Source organism: Anopheles maculipalpis, chromosome 2RL (assembly GCF_943734695.1).
Source record: "Anopheles maculipalpis chromosome 2RL, idAnoMacuDA_375_x, whole genome shotgun sequence".
NCBI lineage: Eukaryota > Metazoa > Arthropoda > Insecta > Diptera > Culicidae > Anopheles > Anopheles maculipalpis.
The window spans coordinates 40,570,823-40,591,778 of NC_064871.1; the positions used below are offsets into that span (position 1 = coordinate 40,570,823).

The window sequence follows — 20,956 nt, forward strand, 5'->3', positions numbered from 1 at the left end:
AGTACCTTGTACTTAATTTTGTATACCTAACACACGATCACTTCAGGGCCGTCCCATGGCGTTGTACGGTCGATCGGGTAAACGCGGTGGCGCATTCTGTGCTGGTCGACTACAATAGTTTAACAAAAGGGTCAATTTGCAATCAGAATATGTTTTATAAATCAATGCATGAAAAAAGGAACATGAAGCATGATGTTATAGATTAGGAAAATTTAAATTAATGGAGACTATTAACTAGTGAGCAGATACAACCACAAATAAGAGTGTTAAAAAAGTACGTAATGTGAGTAAAAAAAAAGGAGATGATAATAGTATTTAACATATCCCACCATAATACACCGACGCCACCTTCCCTGTAGCCGTAACTCATTTTATTATGTGTGTGTGTATATTCTGCCTACTTCAAATTCAGTAAAAACCGAACAAAAAAGAGGAGGGGTTTAGAAACTAAAACCATGATTTTTATGTTGATCTGGAAGGGATGATGGATGAAGATGTGTAAATTACACATCAAACAAATCACAAGAGTAACTCGAACAGCTATATGGATCTGTTCGAGTTACTCTTGTGAGACCGATCCGAAGACTCTATTTCTGAACCAGCACTCTAGCAAAGACCTTAGCTAGCGAACAAAACAGAACTTTTAGAGACAGTGGAGATCGGTGGAGATCCTTGTCGAGTATGCTTTGAAGATGAGCACATTCTTCCGTCCAACGAAATAGGGAAAAATAAAACATTCAAACCATAACCTTAGTACAGAAAGCTCTCATGTGGCAAGGCAGAAAAAATATCTCATTGAGAACGAACGATAAACGGACTGAGGAAGCTACTTTGAGGAATAACGAGTCGAGAACAGAAACCTAACTATTTTTATCATCATTAACATTAAGCAATGCGTCCTCCATGTTGTAGAAGTTCTCAGTCTTACCACGGCAGGACAGGGATTGATATCCCATTCGGACCGTTCCCTCTTAGTGGGGACTGACCATCCAACTTACGTGATATCAGTAAGTCTAGTAAGCCATTAGAGGGCCGCCGTGAGTGCTAAGACGGTAAGCCAAAAAGAAGAAGAAGTATAATGACCATATTTTTTTCTTCCTGCAAACTGCGAGATTTCTGCGATGAAATAGGTAACCTACATTTTTTCCAAAATACTTCTAGCCAGAACGACTAACAGTTTTAATCAGACCGAAAATCAAATAAGCTACTTGCACTTGTTCCAAAATTCAAATTAAAGATGAGTGTAGGTCCAGCTTTTGAAAAGTGAAGAGAAAGTAATAGGAGTATATCTTATATAATTTTAACAGTTGAACATGAGTAACTGATTAGAACTGTTCGACGTTTGTTTATCATTTAAATATTAAATATTTTAACTAATATTTATCTATGAAGTAAATAAGGTTTTCTGGTTATTGTAACATTTTCATTTCAAAAGACGATCGTTACGGAGAGCTGTACATTGCGATAAAATATAGGTGTAGCTATAGAAAGTGGCATCAGTGTATTAGAATAAGTATTAGTACATGAAGCAAATATAGTAAGCCCACAACCAAACACCTACATCCAATAATGTATTGATCAGCATTGCGCACACCATGATCGTTAGAAGATGAGTAGTAGTAATCGCTCCCGCTCATATCCACCTCCCAAAAAAAAAAAAAAAAACACATACAAGACTCACACAAACATAAACACCCGCCCGCCACGTGCACGTCATTGAAGAAGAAATATTTCCACAAGTTCCCACGCGGCAATTCCCACATTTCAATTCCAATTAATTATGTTATACTTTATTTTTCTCTGTCATAGAATAGATATAATATGTATAGTTCCTCTGTTTTGTTCTGGTAGTTATGTGGATGTGTGTGTGTGTGTGTGTGTGTATTTTTCTTTACTTTTGCTTGGTTGGTTTCGATTTTTCGTATGTTTTTCTTGCTTCTCACACTCACACACGGCTAGTATGTAGGTATATTTAGTCCTTCCGCGCGGAACTGGCATCCCTTACACTTGATGCTGAATGTTTTAGTGCTTGTCGTTGCTTGTAACGCGTGTACTACACAACAACACTACTGTGATTAGCGATTGTATTACATGTTGATGTTTTGTTTGCATTGTTTACTCAGGTTGTGGCGGATTGTGTGTTTGTGTCTGTTTGTAATTTAGTTTTCCTCTATCCTTCTTTTAGTATATTTAAGTAACTTCCCAATCCTTCCTATCCATTCACCCACTTTCAGGCGCATTTTGACGATCGCGTGTAGATGTTTGTTTTGTTTTACTGTGTGTGTATGTTTATTTTCTCTTTTATCAGGCTTTCTAATTAATATCCTTTGTTTTTTTTTTGCTTCAGATACACGGGGCGCATTACAGAATGCAATAAAGATAACGGAATGGGAATCATACTAGCTTATCGCCTCTGCATGCAATAAAAGAGACTGGAAGTCGAAATGAATGATGAAAAACCGATTCAAATTGCAGAGAATGTGCAAAGTTTTGCTATCGCATCGTATTTCTTATATCCTTCAGTTCAGTGTTCTGCACGATCGAATGAACCCCTAATCGCCTCTAAGACAGAGAAAGCGCCTAACCCCTGTTTTATAGCCATAACATAGTATACAAAACATAAAATGCACCATATAATCGCAAATCGCATAATTTAATATTCTGCATGGTTGTACGAGTGTTGTTTTTTGTTAAACTATCTGTTTAGCGCTAAAAGAAAAGGGGGAAAACTGGATTTACATGCCCAACGAAAGACTTTTTAAAATGGTTGTTAAAATTAATTTACATATAAAATAAAATATGCATCCCTTAGCGGCTTATTAAATTTGGTGCACATTTACAATACGAGAAAACCGATTCGAAATCGATCGATCGCTGCAGTGCCTGTATCTGTGTCTTGTGTAGCGAAGATATGTCACAAGTTGAAACTTTAAATTAATAGTAAAAAGAGTTTCCCTCATCGTTTTCAGAAGATTCCACAAGAGAGGCTTAACGCTTAAAGAGCAATGATTGCAATGGGAATAAACGGCCTCACAACTATCGGTGTGTGTGCCACCATTGCCACACATACACACAAGGGACTGTCATGGTCGTAACAACAAATAGAATATCTTTTAATTGACTTATACACACATTGTAACGTTATGCGCTGCGCTCCTCTGCAGAACATCTCATTTCTCATAAATTTGTCCATTTTTAAGAGGATAACAGAAAAAAAAGACAACAATATACCTTACCGAGCCATTGCTTGCATAAAACAAATCCTTACTACTCAATGCTGGAATGATCGTTACTTCCTACCAGAATTTTTACCGAACTAAGAACAAAAACATAAATCAAAATAATCCCTTTCCTTGACTAAACCTTTAAGCTAGAGAAGAAAAAGCCAAAAGCATAAAAAACCCCCAGCAGAGCAGAGCATCTAGATACATATATCAAACAAAATTAATCTTACACTTTGTATGATTGCATTTTTTAGGTGTATGTGTGTGTGTGTTTGTTTTTTGTCCATCTGTTTTAGATAAATCTTGAGTCTTTTTATGCGTCTTCTTATTTGTTTTCGGGACATTTTTTTGTTCCTTTTTTTGTCTTCGTTTCAACTACATTGCTATCGTTCTCTGGGCTCTCTCACAGCTTCGTTTTGCTTCTATAAACTTCTACAATTTTAAGCGTTTGTTTTAATATTATCCGCGCACGCAAACAGTAAACAACATTATCATTTGAACTATATTTATATATGCATGTGTATATGTATATATATAATATATCTATATTACTTATATCATTTTGTTGTAATATTTTTGTGATACGGTTGTGGTTTTTTTTCTGCTGTTTCCTCTGTCGTCTTGTTCCTTTTTTTCCAGTTCACGCACTTTAGCAGCAGTTTTGGGGATGTTTCAAGACGTATTTGCGTGCGTTGCTTCTGGATTCGGTTATGGAGATGAGATCAGCTTTGATCTCAATACGGTTTGTTTTTGTAGTTTGCAACTGTTTGCACGAAGGACAACTTCTTCTATTGTACGCCCATTTTGAGCCCAGATTAGCGGATAGAGGTATGGATATTTATTAATTCAACATTAAAAGAATGTTAGTCGCATGATTTTACTTTTAGTTTACTCTTATGTGGTTTGTTGTGTTTTCGGGGAGGGGGGGGGATCTTTTTTTCCGCTTTCGCTTCTTTTCTTTACTTTTATAACATATGAAACGTTTGTTCGTACTATAGATTATTTGGGATAGGATGTTGTGGATTTTGGTTTCCTCGATTTGTTGTTCGTTTCTTTATCTCTTCTATGGTTACAACTTTTAATATTGCGTATCCCCTGCCATCAATCACCCAGAACTTGCTGTGTCGTTGCATATTGTTTTCGCCTTTGTTTGTTTGCTTGTTTTGGGAATATTCAATGGTGTGATTCAATGCAATTTAAAACTAGACACACAAAGAGACACGAAAGCGTTCAAACACACACAATCAACACATCAACATGTTTCTTTGCTGAAGGCCAGCTATATCATTCATGTTCGATAGGTGCAGCAGCATAGGTGCAGAGCATGTGATGGTGATTTCCATCATTTTAGGAGTTCATGGATTTTGTTCGTTTGTTTGCGGTGCACATGTGAGTGTGGTTTTTGTGTGAGTGATTTTCGAACCTCCTACAACTATGTTTCCGGTTACACTGCTTACATTTTCGAGTTTTTCTTTTACTTTTTGTTTTACTTCGCTAAGTTTTAATCGTACTCATCGTATTTGCAGTTGAATTTTCGGAGACGCTCCGTTTACTATTTGTTGATACGTGTATCTCCCCTAATACCATATTTATAATAAGCCAGAATCATCTAGTGAGATTGTACGGGATTAGTTTTACCATTTTCATACCCTCTCTAACAACGCCAGAGCCCGTAATCGTAACAACATAAGTAACAACACACCGGTGGGTAAAACCGATAGGACCCGTTAGGAGGGATAACCGATAGGAGGTATTGACATGCACATAAAAGGAAGAATGTTGCAATATGGATGCATTTATGCAGATGCGTCCCAAAACAAACCATCGCATGGCAGCAGAGCAAGCGTTAGGAATCATTTTTGCGCTATAATATGGTTTGGGGTACTTTTGTCCATCTCCATTATTCCTTTACCACAACACACACACACACCCATTATTTAGCACACGATAAGATTTAAGATGAGAATGCACGACACGGGAATACACACGGGGAAGCAAGAATACTTTACTTGAACTTCGAGGCAAACACGTTCGACAGTTCGTTCATGGCGGCATTGGTGACGGCCTGACCAACCTGTTGGTTGATCTGTTGCCTGGTGCTGGCCGGAAGCATCTGTGCCATACCCGCAGCGGCACCGCCAGGACGCCTGGGATGTGAGGATGAGGCGTGCCGGTGTGCGTGTGTGTATATGTTTGATGGTGGTGGCGCGTCGACACATTTGATGGGAAGATGGGAAAAGTATGCATTAACGTAACGTATATTCAACCCGTTCATTTGCATTTTTGCGTTTACTATTTCTATGTTCTACATACAACAAAGAGATTCGTGCTTTTGTGTAAGCGTTAAACATATAATTACGCCGTCTTGTTACAACGTAATTATAGATATATATAAAAGGTACAACACAACAACGGAACGGTGCATTCATCCATTCTACTCTCCCTGAAGAAAAAATGTTCTGCGAATTTGTTTCGAGTTTTACATCACTCGCCATCACCGCTCTTCCTAACCATCATACACTGGGCGATGAAAACTAACTAACTAACGGGCTCTTACTCTATTTATTTTCACTGTATAATTACCGAAACGCTACGAATCCAGCAGAAGTAGTGACGCAACGATAAACATCCCTAGATTGTGTAAATGCAAAATCAAAAGCTTAGAGGGATCGAACACGATCACGATCTCTCATTGCTAGAGAGAGAGAGAGGGAGAGAGAGTAGTGTAATCAGATTCATTTTTTTACATTGCAACATCATTCGTGTTACATGATGTCGCCTGCCTTTAAAACGCTTATAATCGTAACGAGTGTTTTATAGTTTATGTTTATACTCCTTTTTAATAAACGCACCATTTAAGGGATAAGTTTTTTGTATTTTTTGTTCCTCGTTGGAGTTTAACTTTTTGTTTGGTTTGTGTGTATTATTAACCGTTTCTTGCCTTGTGCAAACATTAACTGGGATATTTTGTCAAAATTTTACGTTTTTGCTTTTCTTCTAGAATCGAAACACTTTCCTTTCCTTTTCATTTTTGCATTTTAGTGTTATTGTACCGCCAATCGTTTCGTCTACAGATTAATGAACCCCGTGTCTTTGTTTTCCACACAATTATGTGTGTTGTTTTGCGGTTTTTTTTTGTATATATATATATATATATATATATGTATATGCATGTATATGTATATTATTTATAACTCTACAATAATTTGCATATTGCATACGAAGAAGTAGCCTTCTTTTCGCGTATTGTTGTGTTTTTTTCTCGTGTTTTTTATTACTTGCTCGCTATTTTAGTTAGTTTTTAACGCCGCCTGTAAAAGTTAGGTTGGGAGGGTGTTAATAAAAGACATTAAAGACAACACCAATATTATTATGATTTTAAAAAAAGCTGGAATAAGTTACTCAGGAGAGAGAAGAACAAAGATAAAACAAATAAAGCTAAAATTCAAAGCAATCAAAAGGTTTTTTTGCACGCAAGGAACGCTTGGAGTAAAAGAAAGCGCCAACATGAACATGAACTTAAAGCTTACTGAAGCACACAGTGTATGTGAACCACGTAGAAATTTGTTGCTTGTTTACGGGAAAACATTTTTGTTTAAGAAAGCAGCATAATATTACTGAACTATCCGAAATTAACCATATTATAAATATAAAATACTTTTCCCTTAACTTAATTTAATATCAAAAATATTCATTTAATAGATAAAAAGGAAAATTTTGCTTATCATAGCCGTAAGTAAGGAAACAAGCAGTTAAATAGTGAAAGAAAATAAGACAAAAAGAATAAAACGGTACTACTTACGATGGAATCAACGGCGCTGGTAACGCTTGTCCACCTGGACGGCCGCCGGGTAGTGGCGGTGCAGCACCACCTCCCGGTCGGTTCGGTATTGCCGGTGCCGGCCTTGCACTAGCCGGTGCCGGTGGTGGTCCCCGGCCAGCCGGAGCTCCCATCGAGCCAAGCGAACCCTACAACCATCAGAAAAAGTAAGTCAAGCACGCTCGTATTTGCCCCTACAGGCCTGTGACTCTTACCTGTTGCTGTGGCGCTGCCTTACGCGGACCGCCTGGGCTCGGTGGAGACAGCCGCGGATTGTCCAGGCCGCTCGATAGCCAATCATTTTTAACTGGCGGTGGTACGGGCGTTGAGAATGTAGCCATCGAAACGTCACCTAAAGTATGATTGGAACGGAATGGAGCATTAGCAAAAGGCAAGAGGCTGCATCGAACCAGACCACGAAACACCAATACGTACCAATAATACGTAACGCTTCCTTGCAGGCGTGATACATTCGCAACATTTCCTCCCGCTTTTGTGCTTCATCGGCGCTTTCTTCCATCATTGAGGCCTTTATAAATGGATGGAATAACAAAAAAAAACCGAGGTATTAGTTTTATTACAAAACATTTTCACACATTCAGTAGAAGAAACAAGCCGGTTTCATACCTGATCTCCGGTGGCGTACAGATGTGCCAGTAGCTCACCGTTGATGAAATCCTTGGTGTTGTTAATGATAAGCATCATGATAGCTTTCGGGACCATGTCGCGCGTAGTTTTGGTAACGATGCGCATATACGACTCGACGAGATTACGTATCGTCTCAACCTGTCGTTCCAGCTGCGGATCAAGGGACTGTCCAGTGGGTCCACTTTCGCTGCTTTCCTGAATAATCAAATAGACATTAAAGGTGTCAAACACGTTCGCACAATACAGCTTGGGTTTCTGTTTTACACTCTAGTGAACTACAAAATCCAATAGGCAGTTTGAAACACATTTTAATTTTAATTTCTTTTGTTAGTGATAAAACTAGTGAAGCAACTTAACCCCACACACGCACACACCCAAACACAAACACACATTTGCAGATCAAATGAAACTGATCAGAAAGCAAACATATGGCACATAACTGACTGATGGTAAAACTAACCGAAGGCAGGACAAGCCTAGCCTCAATGCATATCCTTCGGGTAGGGCTCTGAGGGCTCTGAACAGAGGCAAATTTTTATAAAAATGTTCTAAAAGAATTTAGTAAAATAACAATACGGGACTGGACCGTCATAATTAATTATAAATAAGAATTTAGTAAAATGCTTGGGAAAACAAATGTAGCATATGCATTAGTGGTGGGAACTCCGGAGTGGAATAATGAATCCACTTCGACTCCGACGTATAAAAAGCAATATTTATTTACAATTGATTATTACGGTCCAGTGCCGTATTGTCATAAAAAAGCAATATTACAGAAAATTTTGTGAATTTTGTTCGCCAAGATGTATTGCTAAAAATGTTCACTCCCCTCTCCATTGGCAGCCCCTATCATTGCTTGACATTCATAAAAGTAAATGTTCGCATTTTCTAGGACTTGACAATGTTAAGGTCTTTCTGGGTCTTGGCTATCGCTTAATAATAATAATAATCTTGACGCAATAATCTTGGCTACAGAATAATTGGATAAAATCCGATCCTAGGAAGTAAATAGCACATAAGTTTGACCATTGGATTGTTTTGTTTAACATCAGAAACAAACGAAATGGTCGTCTGGACATGTCTCACCATTTCAACTTCTTCACTCAAGGATAAATCTCATAGTTACAGCTTCAAGGGGGACACTCGTGACCGGATAAATTATACAGATTATACAAATTAGAGGTAGTTGAAGTGTGCATTGCCGTATTTTAACATTTGCATTGTGTGTATGTGCCGTATTTGAACACCATTAGTTAGTACTTCCTTGTACCCAATGTTGTAATGTCAAACAATTTTGTTTTGTACATTTTTCCGCGCAGCCAAGATAGACCGAGTTAGTGAAATAAATGAAAGCTTTTTTTTGCAGTCTACACAATCCTAAATATCCTTTAGGCGGTAGGATGTCATATTAGGTGGACCGATATCGATTGTTTAACTATTATTGCAAATGATCAAACAGGGGCATTCGTAAGAATATGAACACAATCCATTAATACGTTACTGCGTACATCATTGGTATTTGTCTTATTAACATTATCTACCAGAGATTGCTGATTTGTTAGCAATTTCTGAAACGAATCAAACAGTAAGAACGGAACGGATGGATCAATCAGCAAAGATTCTTCTTAAAGCACGGTGAACAATATTCAAGCAACAATAGTAAAGCGATACCCGACAACCCATCGACAAAAGGCAAATCTTTCATACCCATCTTTCAAGCGAAAAAAAAGTACAGACCGTGAAGTGACTTAAATGAACAGGGTAATTTGGGTGGATTAATAGGACTTTTGGGGATATTTGTATATTAAACAACATAATCATAACAACTGTAAGGAAACATGGGAATAGTTAGCCCACCGGCGACTGATCAGGAAGTGTAGGTTTTGCGGTAGGGAGAGTAAATCAATTAGTAAAATAGTGTTCAAACCAACCTCCGCTTCCGTCTGCTTCATCAAGAAGTGTGTGCAACGTGAGAGAAAGATAGAGAGAATGTGTGATAGAAATCAGTAATGTAGTTGACGTCAATGCAGTAGAGTAAACGATTTTTCATTTTTCTTAACACCGTTACTGTAACGCCACTGCTAGCGAGCATGCATCTGGCACCCAAACCACTCACCTCATCTCCATTGGCAGGAGTGTCCTTTTCGGGATATACACCGGCTCGTAGGAACGATGCCTTCCATGAATCCACATCATCCGTACTTTCGCAAGACAGTTCCAATTGTTTGTAATCCTGTTGTGATAAAAAATACGTTATTCCTGCAGTACTCCGTTCTTTAACTCATTGATCCTTCGACGCCATTTCCATACCTTGTACACGTTACGTCCATCCGGATTGAACAGACCGAATGTATGGCGCCGGGACATGAAACCTTGCTCAATGTCACGCAGCTTCAACCCATCCAGGGGTAACATAAACTTCTTCTCCTTCTCATCCTCATCCTTGAACCACGAGATACTCTCGGAGGTCAGCACAAACCAGTACGGTCTCGAGCCACCCTTCATGATGCCAAGGTTTTGAATGCACATGTGTCCCTTGCGGATCACCTGCGAACCGAGGTTACGTGTGCCAGTCTTGACCGCGTTTTCAGTTTTGCTTTGAGCACTAGAAACGGAAAAGAAAGGAAACGTTTGGTTCAAGCAAATCTGAAGAAACAGTTTCGTTTGGCACGAGGCACGTACTTTGCGAAGCCAATGAAATCTTCGTGGTTGGTATTCATGTAGGCCAGCTCATAGTCGATCAGAAGCATCATCTGCTCTTTGGCCTTTTGTTCGCACTGGCGAATATGCGTCGTAATAATGCGTTCCGTTTCATCGCGCAAACGCGGATAGCGGGCCATCTGTTTCGAAAAGGAGAAGAAACGAAATTGGTTTGTGAGAAATTTCCCTCACGAGACAAAAAACCAACGTCTTCCTCTCATATCATTCCTACCTTATCAGTACAGATTCGCACCACGTTAGACAGCTCCAGCACAGTCAAATCAACACACTTCAGGATCGGTTCCTTCAACTGCGAAATTTGTTTCTTCACAATCGCTTCGAACGCCATGTCGGGTGTGAACAAACCGACACGAATACCGTGAATGTTACGGATGGCGAACGAAATTTCGCGTCGCAGTTCCTTCTCGTCGCACGACATCTTGACGATTTCGAAGCGCAACCGTTCGTGGAAAATTCTGTTGATCTTGGCACCGCCCGACAGTTCGTTCGTGTTGACTAGCGCCGAACCGGAACCTTCAATTGTGCGCTCGAAATCGGACTGCAGCTGCTGGATCATCCTGCCGATACGAGAAATGATTAAAACCACAAAGTCTTCCTCTCTTCGCTTCTTACGTTACTTACTGCAGCATAGCCTTCGTCTTGATGCTTGGATCGTCCGGGCGGAAATGTTTGTACTGATCAACATCCTTCTCCAGCGTGAGCATTTGCTTTTGCAGTCGATCTCGTAGCGCCGGCAGCGTGTCGCGGATATGGTTCGTTAGCTGTTGATTGAGCACCTTCTGCAGGTACGGCGTACCGAGCCGATCGGCAATATGCCGATAGCTCGGATGGCTCAGGAAGAACTTGCGCTCCGCCGCCAACGCCGCATGAATGTCCTTCCTGCCTTCGATATCCTTCTGCGAACGGTTCACCACACCGATGTATCCACGACGCAACGGTAACAGCTTGTTTTCGAGAATATCGCGCGCATCCGTACCCTCGTCCATTAGATCGAGCTTCGTAATGACACCGATCGTTCGTACACCCTGCGGATCGACCTCTTTGGCCAACTTTAGCGCATCGCTGTTGGCCAAATCGGTGTTGGCCGGTGTGACGGCCAAAATAAGACATGTTTCCTTACGAATAAACTGAAATATCATGCCCTTGATCTGGTTTTCGATATCGGCCGGTTGATCCCCGATCGGCACCTTGGTCAAACCAGGCAAATCAATCAGCGTCAAGTTGAGTACTGTAAGATCAGAAAAGAACATTCTATAGTTTTGGAACCATTACATCTACGAGGTCAGGGGGTTCATCTTACCATGCGGCGAGTACACTCGCAGATTGATCGGGATGTTCGAGATGCCCTTATTGCTGCCGGTAATACGATCGGTTTCAGCTTCGATCTCCTGTCGGATTTCTTCAAAGTTGGAAAACTTTTTACCCTTCTGGTGAAGGAATTCTCCAAATTCTGTGTCGAATAACGAAAGGTCCATGGTTAATAGGAATACTCTGCTTGCTAGAATTTAATTCAACTTACCCACAGTTCCATTGATAAGCTGCAAAATCAATGGCCGTCGCGTTACAATACCTGATCCACGGGGAAGAAAGTCTCTATAATAAAAATAAATACATACACAATTATTACTTCGTAAAAATACTGGCTTTGCTTGAGCTCATTGCTGGGTTCAAACAAACTTATAAAGTAATGAAAACAGAAAACGGAACATGCTATTTAGATGTAATCATTCCATGTAGATAGTTTTTTTTACTGACCCTTTGTCGAGACCCCTTAACCTTCCCCCACATCTCTTATGTCTCTTCTCACACTCCGTATCTGAACCGAACAGTGTCGTTCATTGTAGTAAGAACGTGAATATCACATCGAATGCTTTTTTTATCTTTCTCAAAGGGAACTAATAATCGCTGTGTCTTCCTGTTTGTAATATGAGCTAAACGATGATGCTCCCTTCATCATCACGGAAGTATGTACTATGGTTGTGCTAAATGAGATGTATCTTTTAGCATTACTTCATTCAAATCATCCATCCTTTATAAGAACAACAGAACCAACAGTGTCTGTGGAAAGGATATTCGAAGACGAAGGGTTGTCGCAACTGTCAACCAAGGCCCGCTACCAGTTATCGCGGAAATTATGTAATTTTTTCCTCCTACGATCTACTACACTTCGCCATCTCCAGCGCATACGTAAGGACGACGATGGTGGAAGTGTTCGTAGCTACACATAGGAAAGGATGTGTCAATCGCGTACATGTGTTAGTTGGTAGTGACTATGAAAGTGTGTGCTTTGTGTGTACGGTAAGCATTCTGATGGCTGGTAGTATAGAATGCGACAGAGAGAAATAGAGAGAGATCGAGAGAGAGAGAGAGAGAGAGAGAGAGAGAGCGACAGACATGTGTTTATTAGAATCTGTCCATAAACATTTCACATTAGTTGAGGAAAACTGTTCAGAAAACAGTGTTTTCCATAGAATTTAAAAAAATATATGATTCAATGCAACAAAACACACGAAAGGTCAGTAATTAACCAGATTGGTAGTTACGAAGAAATGAAAACAATGCAAATATTTTCACCCCCAACATCATCATCATGCCACATGCTACTGCTTCTGCCTTGCGCACACTTATTCAGGAATGCTTCGTTCGCAACTTGTAATACACGAATATGTGTATTTGTTCTGATGCTTCGCTCCAGAAATTGTATGCATTATGCATCTGTGAGGCACGATGTGTTGGTAGGTCATCTTAGTGCATAAATGTGGTCAACTTTAGGGAAGCTATTCCCTGGTGCCCTTCTCTACAGTGTGAGCTTGTCTGTGCGCCAAAGGAACACCACCACCAGGAAAAGCCAACCAAAAGCTGAATAGACTGAAATGACCCACAACTTGCGATAAGGATACACACTAGAATATTGTGAAACGCGGAGGTCTTGCATTGGAATCTTGTGGACCCATCTCGCCCAACCAGCCGTGGTGTGTGGAGAGCAGTCGAAAAATGTCCCCCGATAAAGGTCCGCTCTATTATCGATTATTTCCCCTCCCCTCCGCTGATAGTCTCCACCTTTCCGCTGACAGCACCAAGGTGAGACCAGCAGCAGCAGGCCAAAAATCGTTCCGCACACATATCCGCTCGGATCTAGCACCCGCGCGCGCTCTTTCGCGAAGAAGGTTGCCGCTATCTTGTTCTCGCTCGTCTTATCGCTCGCGCAGTTTCGCTCTTTCCATCTTGCCTTGTCTCTGTCTCTGTTTCCTCCACGCTCGCACCAGTACATTCGATCCTGCTTGCGCACGTTGAAAGAATTCATCGTGGCAGGTCATCCCGTTCACTCGTTTGTATTGTTTCAGTGCTCATGCACATACTAAAACATTACGCGATCCCCCTCACACGACTCCACCGTTTTATCCCATCTTCCCCCAACGGAAACAGTTTACCATTCCTGCACACACCCGAATTATGGAGGAGATTCCAGCCAACGCGTTTGGGGCGGAATAGGTGAATCATGTTTTTTTATGATACCTTCGCCTTCACTCTCTAATGACACTTCCATCAGTTCGAACCAATGTGTACTATGATTTGAGAAATTGCACATTCATTACTAAGTACTCGGTTGGATTTTATGGAATAGCAGGAACAGCAAGGATTTTATACGCTCTCTTGCTCTCACAGGATGTTATGCAAAAAGGAAACGCAAACCCTTTTCCCTTGCGCTGGTTTCATCCTTTGACAGCTACTCGATGGAGGGGATAATGGGGGGGGGGGGGATGGGGGGGGCTGTATTTGGATGAGTAATGATTGGCAAAAGCATCCCTCTTCCCATATTCCGTCACCTCGCTTGATTTTCCAGTAACTGACCTTCCGACAAAGTTTTCCAGCACGGACGATTTGCCTGCAGACTGGCCTCCAACCACCGCAATCTGTGGTAGGTCAAGCTGCATATGCACCCCCATCTGGGTAAATGCATCCTGCAGCTTGTTCACGATTGGAATTAGTGACTCCATTGTGGCGAACTGTGGTCCGTTGATGAGCTGTTTTCACCGTTTTTTTCTGCCCCTTTTTGAGCTAGAACAAACACCACCGGAGCGCTTTGTTCGGTCCGTCGTTTATCGGGTCTTCCCGACTAGTCACACAACGCACTATTACTTTCTTGCCTCCGTTACTGCACACACCCGTCGGTCGGGGTCGACAAATCTGAACATTCACTAGAAGCAGAGACCAAAAAAAACACCTCACAACTTTCACGTAATTGCTTCTCGTTCACTTGCACTTGCGTTCACTGCAGTGATGGACGGACGCACGCACGAACGCACGCACGCACTGCCCTTTTTTTCTTTTCTCACTCGCAGTGTTCACAACAGCACTCCAATAGCTCAGATTCGCCTTGGTCGTCCGTCGTCTTCGGTGGCTGTGGGAGTGTGTGGTGGCTGGATAAAATAGGGGTTTCTTTTTATCTCGCAGGCGGACTTTTCGCACCGTTCGATGATGACTTTGTATTTGTGAGCCGTGTGAAACGTACGGAATGCACTACATCATTGCACGGATGCAATCACGGAATTCGCGGACGCACAGCGGACACACCGAGCCAGAGCTTTTCCCGTTTTGTAGAGGTGAAAAATTAAATTTTTCCTGCCTGCCGATCGATTGATTGCGCAGAGTTTCTTTTTCTTTCGCTCTATCCTTTGCCTGGGTTTGACAGCGAGCAAGGTACGTGTAGAAAAGCTGTGACCCAAGTAAAATTTTTGATAATCATTTAATTTTCTTCAAATGGAACGCTAAATTTGAATTTATACATTGTGCGAAGAATAAAAATAGAAGGGTAGCACAGAACCAATGTAAGAGGTGCTAATTACTTCGAAAAAAAAAATACACGCTATAACACCTTCGTGTTCACCACAACTGCTTGTAAACAGCTTGGCTGTGGCCCTTGCTTGACAGTGGGTGTCAGATAGTGGCAGCGAATGGGTGACTCGCATTGCAGTATGCCTCTGATTATGAGTCTTTGACATCATAGGAGGATACAACCTGCAACCAAGAAGAAGAAGAAGAAGAAGAAGACTCGCATTGTGTTTTTCTTCGTAAGAATAAGCCCTCCCTTGCATATCACCGTCCGTAGAGCGATAAAACGATCGGAGAAAAACTACCTCGCACAAGTAATCATCTAAAAACGAAGCGATGGCTTCGGAACTAGACCAGTGGATAGAGATCGCGAAGCAGTGCAAATATCTGCCGGAAAATGATCTCAAAAAGCTGTGCGATATCGTTTGTGAGCTGCTGATGGAGGAATCGAACGTACAGCCCGTCTGTACACCCGTCACCGTTTGCGGCGATATTCATGGACAGGTTCGTTTATTTCGTTTTCTTTTTTTGTTGCGTATCCCATTTCATCCACTCAATGCGTATATATTTAGCGTGAATCACGCGCGTCACCGTCGTTCGGTGCGTGAGGTGATAAGAATGTAAATGGCCACACTTGCCGTGTAACGTTCTGCCGGACCCATCAACAGGAGGTCTATTTTCATTTTCCTCTTTATTCACATATCCCTTTTGCGTCCTTTCCTTCCTTCCGCGTCTAGTTTTACGATCTAGAGGAGTTGTTCCGCACCGGTGGCGATGTGCCGGACACGAACTACATCTTTATGGGAGATTTTGTTGATCGAGGATATTACAGCCTGGAAACGTTTACACGTTTGCTTACGTTGAAGGTAATTGTAATGTGTGTTAATGAAAGAATGTGCCTTTTATAAATGCTGTTTTGCTCCACATTGCAGGCACGGTACCCGAACAAAATAACGCTTCTCCGAGGGAACCACGAATCACGCCAAATCACCAAAGTGTACGGATTTTACGATGAATGCTACACGAAGTACGGTAACGCCAGTCCTTGGAAGTATTGCTGTCGGGTGTTTGATCTGCTTACGATTGCCGCAGTAAGCAACAAGCAGTTGTCACGCAGACGTTGACAAACGATAACGGATGATGTTTCTCCTTCTCACTTTCAGATAATTGATAATTCGGTGCTATGTGTGCATGGTGGCCTAAGCCCAGAGATCAAAACGCTCGACCAGATACGAACGATTAACCGTGATCAGGAGATCCCGCACAAGGGCGCGTTCTGCGATCTGGTTTGGTCCGATCCGGACGACATCGACACCTGGGCGGAAAGTCCACGCGGTGCGGGCTGGTTATTTGGGTCGCTCGTGACGAACGATTTCATGAGCATCAACAGACTGGATCAAATCTGCCGTGCGCATCAGCTGGTGCACGAGGGCGTCAACTATCAGTTCGATCAGAAACTGGTGACGGTTTGGTCGGCTCCAAACTACTGCTACCGGTGCGGTAATGTGGCTGCAATACTAGAATTTGAAACACAATGTGAACCGTTTGTGAAAATATTCAAAGCCGTCCCAAACGACAAGCGCGTCATACCTAGCCAGCGCATTACGCCTTACTTCTTGTAAATGAACCACATCCCTTACGGCCGGAACCTTCCGATGTGATTGGTTGTTTTTTTTTACGGAACCGAAGATTCACACGCGCATACTATCTTCAGTTATTAACGTATTTTTGCACAATAAAAGTATAAAAACTTCCTAGAAGCGAAACGACAGTAACATTAAACACGTAAAACTTGGGTCGTTGTGTATGCTTTTTTTTCTTTCTTTCCCTTAGGTTGCATAACATTTTCCAGAGAGATGGACCTATTTGTTGTCTAACAAATTACATTTAGTTGAAAATTTAATAAAAATCGAATAGATATCAATTGGTCCAGGACGATATCCAACAACCTTTCTCTTACGGACCATCTAATGTACAAAGACAATTTTCCGTGGCTAGTGACTGCTTTAAAATAGTATCGAAGTTAACAGTCAGTTAACAGAGGTTAACAGCCTCTTCTTATGATACATTTATCAAACACAATTACACGCACTTCCTCCTGAATCGGGGAAAGCGATTGTCCCCTGAAACGCACCAAATCCTTCATCAGCACACGGCTCACTTGAAACGCTTCTGCTGTCGTAGTCGATAGATGTCGTTCGCTGGTGGGGCCGGTGCAACCGCCTCTTCGTCACTATCCTCGCCGCCCGGTGCCATACGACGTCGTCTAAGGCCACCTTCGCTCGCGTAAATACTATCGTCCACGATCCAGTGAACTGATTTTGCCAACTCAAATAACCTCGAATCAGCCGTACTGTCGCTGGGTGGCGGTGGAACTAGAAAGCATTTTTACGATTCGATTCGATTATTTAAAAACGGACCGTAAACAACAGCAAGAAAAGTCAAACCTACCTTCCGGAAGCTGTATACGATCAAACACCTCAATTAGCTTATCCACCGCCACAAACGGTCCCTGGAAGCTGGTGGGTGGTGGCAACATGGCGCACAATGCGGCCAATGCAGTCGGCTGCGGAAAGGCACCGCCCGGCACCGGATGTTCGCCCGGGTACGCGTTCGGTTTCGGTTTGTACGGTATCATGTGGGAAAAGTCGGGCCGTGCAATCTGTGCCCGCTGTTCCGGCTGTTCCGGTGCTGGGACAGCTGGTGGCTTTACACCGGTCACACTATGCATGCCACGCGTTTCACTGTACCCAATCGATTTAAGCTCGGACGGCGAGCACGGATAAAGATCGAGAAACTTGTACCGATCGACGAGCTGGGCCGTTTCCTTTCCCTCGAACTCTTTCAGCTTTTCTAGCACGGCACTGCGGCGCCGTTCAACCTTCACAATACTGGACAGATCGCCAATGTTGGACTCAAATTCGAGGAATCGGTTCCAAATTTCTACCGAAAGCTGAGGCGTTAATCCGCCCGAAGAAAGCACGCGCTCGAAAAGGACGCGGGTGTTATTGTCCTCTACAAAAATGAAAAAGTGTTTAAAATATTCTATTGCTTACGACAAACATACGAACAACCCCATTACCATTCAAATGCGACAAATAGTCAATATAGCACATGACGTACTCAGGACTTCCTCCGAACCGTTTCAACCCCAGCTCGAATATACGGAACGCAATATCCTTATCCTTGCTGCAGTAGTACTCCATCAGTGCCGCCGCTACAAACACATGATAGGTGGAGCGAACGTCCTCCCGTGCCTTCTTAAATACAGCTCGTGCTGACTTTATACCCTCGGCACGGCGAGCAAATTTCATATACTGAATGTAAGCCTGTAGAGCATGGCTATATTTAATAAACCAGCAATAGAGCGCATCAAGTAAGCTCATTACGTACCAGTGTCGGATCGATGTCATTGATCGTGAGGAACTTGTTGTACATCTGATGCACTTTGTCGTACTTTAAGCGTCCTTCTTCAAAATCGGCGTACGCAAAGTAGAGTAGCGCATTTCTACTCAACACCGAGTTAATAGCACGTTCGAGAATGTTGGCTGCTTCGTCACTGAACACTTTGGCCGCATTGAGATCCTACGGAAATGGAAAAAAGGTGAGCAAACAGGTATAACCTGGACTTCCTACAAACGACCGAGACGTAAGCTTTTACCCCTTTTTCGACGAGCAGCTTCGAGCTTTGGTCCAAATACTGGGCCGCCTGATGCCAAACGGCTGGATGGTGTGTGAGCACCAGCAGACACTGCTCAATTGCAAACATGACGCGCCGTGTCACGAGTGCATTATCCTCACTACGGAGCGGATTAGATTTCTCGAATGCGATGTACTTTTTCCACAGCTCAACCTATCGAATGGAAAGAAAACATATCAGTACACATCCTCATCGGGGTGCAGCTTTACCCTTGACGCACTTGTTTAACCTCTTCCTTTGTTACGGTTGGCGGTACAGCAGGCAGGTTACGGTTCAGCCCCTTCGTTACAATTTCCAGCTCTTTCGCAACACGCCTCGCGTTCATATAATCTCGCGAACGTTCCACACTCATTTTTTCCGATATGATCGGATTGATGTTCTGCTCGAACGCGATATAATCCTTCCACAGATGCTCGATACCGATGATCGGAGTTATGACCGCACGTTGGTATACCTTCCGGACTGCAGTTATCTTCTGATTCTCCGCATAACTTCCGACAGCATCTACACTCTTCAGGAAAGTAATGTAGTCCGTCCAGATGGAGAACGAGTGTAGATCCATGCCTATCTTTTCCAGAGCGAAATCGTAGGCTTGCGCCATTTTTTCTCTGAAAACAGAGCATATTATATCGTAAATTTTATGCACAATGCCACCTAACAGATCGATAAGCCTAGAAAAAGCTAATGTCCTTACTTGTGCGTACTAAGTCCAGCCTTAGTTTCTTTCACGTACGTCAGGTATAGCTTCCACAGATCGATATTGAGGATTTTCACCAAACAGCGTTGAAACAGCTTCTCTACACGCTCGTAATTGCGGTACTTCATCTCCTGCTCGATGTACACCTTCCAGTACCGGGCTGTCGTAGGAAACACGCACACCAGCGATTCGTACAGCGATCGTACCTAGAATCAAAGCACAACTTCAATGTTCAATGTCCCTCTGAGATATCCCCGGCCCGATCCATACATACCTCGTTGACATGCCGGCTTTGCCCTTCGCGAACCAGCAATGACCATGATTCCACATCGAACGGTCGTATTTCCACGGTTTGCTGTGCCCGTACCAACCGCTCGTGTCCCCATTCCTGGTGAATAGGAAAAGTTTTAAAGCTCAATTATGTTTGTGTTATTCGAATTACAAAACTACAAAACACTCACTATATCAAACTTCAGCTGGTCCTTCAGTTGTTGTGTCATTTCGCGAACAAAGTGGCTAACTAAAGTAACTGTTGGAGGGCTCTTAAATGCTCGTACGCTATAGAACCCGTTACCGGAACTTGCGAGCGTATAGGAAAAGGTATAGCAATGGTAAATGCAAATCGAATGCTACAGTAAGCAACGTCCTACAGTGGGAAAAGAAAATGCTACTCGCGGTGCTGTTTGCCGATGTCAAGTACGTTTGACGCTTATAAACAAAATGTATACAAAGCAGGACGCCCCTTGAAGACTTTCAAACGCTTTTGTACCGACACGCACACCGACAGCTTGACAGTTGCATGCAGATCGGTACAAAAGAACGGTTATACATTTTTAAAAATGGGTCCTTTTGCGTTAATATTGAAATTCATTCCTCAATATGATCGGCGTAACTTAGAAGGTCGTAAAAGCAAGAAGAAGAATATGATGATGATGAAAGCACTCATCATCATCATCATCTTCTTCTTCTTGCTTCTACGACCTTCTAAGTCACGCCGATCATCGAATGATTTACTAGAGTAATGGATACCACATAGTTGAATAAATAGTCGTCACTACGGGAGAACGGTCCGAATGGAATTTGAACCCAGGTCCTGTCGTGTGAAGACCTGCGCTGCTGTAAGTCGTTTCTACCGTCGGACCGCTCTGATTTATGTTTTCATATTAAATTGAATAAAATTAGTATAAAAGATCCTTGCAATCCAATGACTTGATTCGTCCGTAGTAGGTTAATCAATCATGCGCACCCAAGAAAGACACAGATTTAATTTTCTTAACTTGAAATAAGCCTGAAAAGAAAAAAATACTCCAGAG

The 20,956-nt window shown here is 42.2% G+C and overlaps 4 protein-coding genes across 7 annotated transcripts in view; 2 read left to right on the plus strand and 2 right to left on the minus strand.

The window, feature by feature from the left end:
- Positions 1-20,956, plus strand: part of LOC126558167 (26S proteasome regulatory subunit 6B) — a 199,445-nt gene that overhangs the window by 144,804 nt on the left and 33,685 nt on the right. The window lies entirely within an intron of this gene.
- LOC126557012 (dynamin) lies at positions 13-14,451 on the minus strand. Of its 4 annotated transcripts, XM_050212641.1 has the most exons (15): positions 14,266-14,451; positions 11,933-12,006; positions 11,714-11,863; positions 11,035-11,641; positions 10,625-10,970; positions 10,375-10,532; positions 10,003-10,297; positions 9,809-9,925; positions 9,624-9,635; positions 7,672-7,887; positions 7,480-7,573; positions 7,260-7,396; positions 7,027-7,193; positions 5,234-5,371; positions 13-109 (listed from the first exon to the last, which is right to left on the minus strand). In XM_050212641.1, exons 1-15 carry the CDS (start codon positions 14,409-14,411, stop codon positions 43-45), a joined length of 2,724 nt encoding a protein of 907 aa, XP_050068598.1. In that variant the 5' UTR covers positions 14,412-14,451; the 3' UTR covers positions 13-42. The 4 variants fall into 4 exon arrangements, with proteins under 4 accessions (XP_050068598.1, XP_050068600.1, XP_050068599.1 ...); XM_050212643.1 differs by lacking the exon at positions 5,234-5,371; XM_050212642.1 differs by lacking the exon at positions 9,624-9,635 and having other exon boundaries at positions 19-109.
- LOC126558633 (serine/threonine-protein phosphatase 6 catalytic subunit) lies at positions 15,503-16,868 on the plus strand. The gene is made up of 4 exons (XM_050214683.1): positions 15,503-15,750; positions 15,984-16,112; positions 16,179-16,337; positions 16,410-16,868. The coding sequence occupies exons 1-4, from the start codon at positions 15,583-15,585 to the stop codon at positions 16,866-16,868; spliced, it is 915 nt and encodes a 304-aa protein (XP_050070640.1). The 5' UTR covers positions 15,503-15,582.
- On the minus strand, positions 17,404-20,144 carry LOC126557237 (protein suppressor of forked). The gene is made up of 9 exons (XM_050212943.1): positions 20,105-20,144; positions 19,918-20,031; positions 19,641-19,849; positions 19,167-19,554; positions 18,908-19,099; positions 18,640-18,831; positions 18,329-18,575; positions 17,698-18,261; positions 17,404-17,621 (listed from the first exon to the last, which is right to left on the minus strand). Exons 1-9 carry the CDS (start codon positions 20,141-20,143, stop codon positions 17,404-17,406), a joined length of 2,163 nt encoding a protein of 720 aa, XP_050068900.1. The 5' UTR covers position 20,144.

Coding starts and splice junctions, on each gene's coding strand:
- LOC126557012 (XM_050212641.1), bottom strand. CDS start 14,411: ATGGAGTCACTAATTCCAATCGTGAACAAGCTGCAGGATGCATTTACC. Junction 7,397..7,479: donor GGAAGCGTTACGTATTATTG/GTACGTATTGGT, acceptor ATCATACTTTAG/GTGACGTTTCGATGGCTACA. Junction 110..5,233: donor GTGTTTGCCTCGAAGTTCAA/GTAAAGTATTCT, acceptor AAACTATTGTAG/TCGACCAGCACAGAATGCGC.
- LOC126558633 (XM_050214683.1), top strand. CDS start 15,583: ATGGCTTCGGAACTAGACCAGTGGATAGAGATCGCGAAGCAGTGCAAA. Junction 15,751..15,983: donor GCGGCGATATTCATGGACAG/GTTCGTTTATTT, acceptor TTCCGCGTCTAG/TTTTACGATCTAGAGGAGTT. Junction 16,113..16,178: donor CACGTTTGCTTACGTTGAAG/GTAATTGTAATG, acceptor TCCACATTGCAG/GCACGGTACCCGAACAAAAT.
- LOC126557237 (XM_050212943.1), bottom strand. CDS start 20,143: ATGACACAACAACTGAAGGACCAGCTGAAGTTTGATATA. Junction 19,100..19,166: donor CAAAGGAAGAGGTTAAACAA/GTGCGTCAAGGG, acceptor TCCATTCGATAG/GTTGAGCTGTGGAAAAAGTA. Junction 18,262..18,328: donor CTATTTGTCGCATTTGAATG/GTAATGGGGTTG, acceptor TCATTTTTGTAG/AGGACAATAACACCCGCGTC.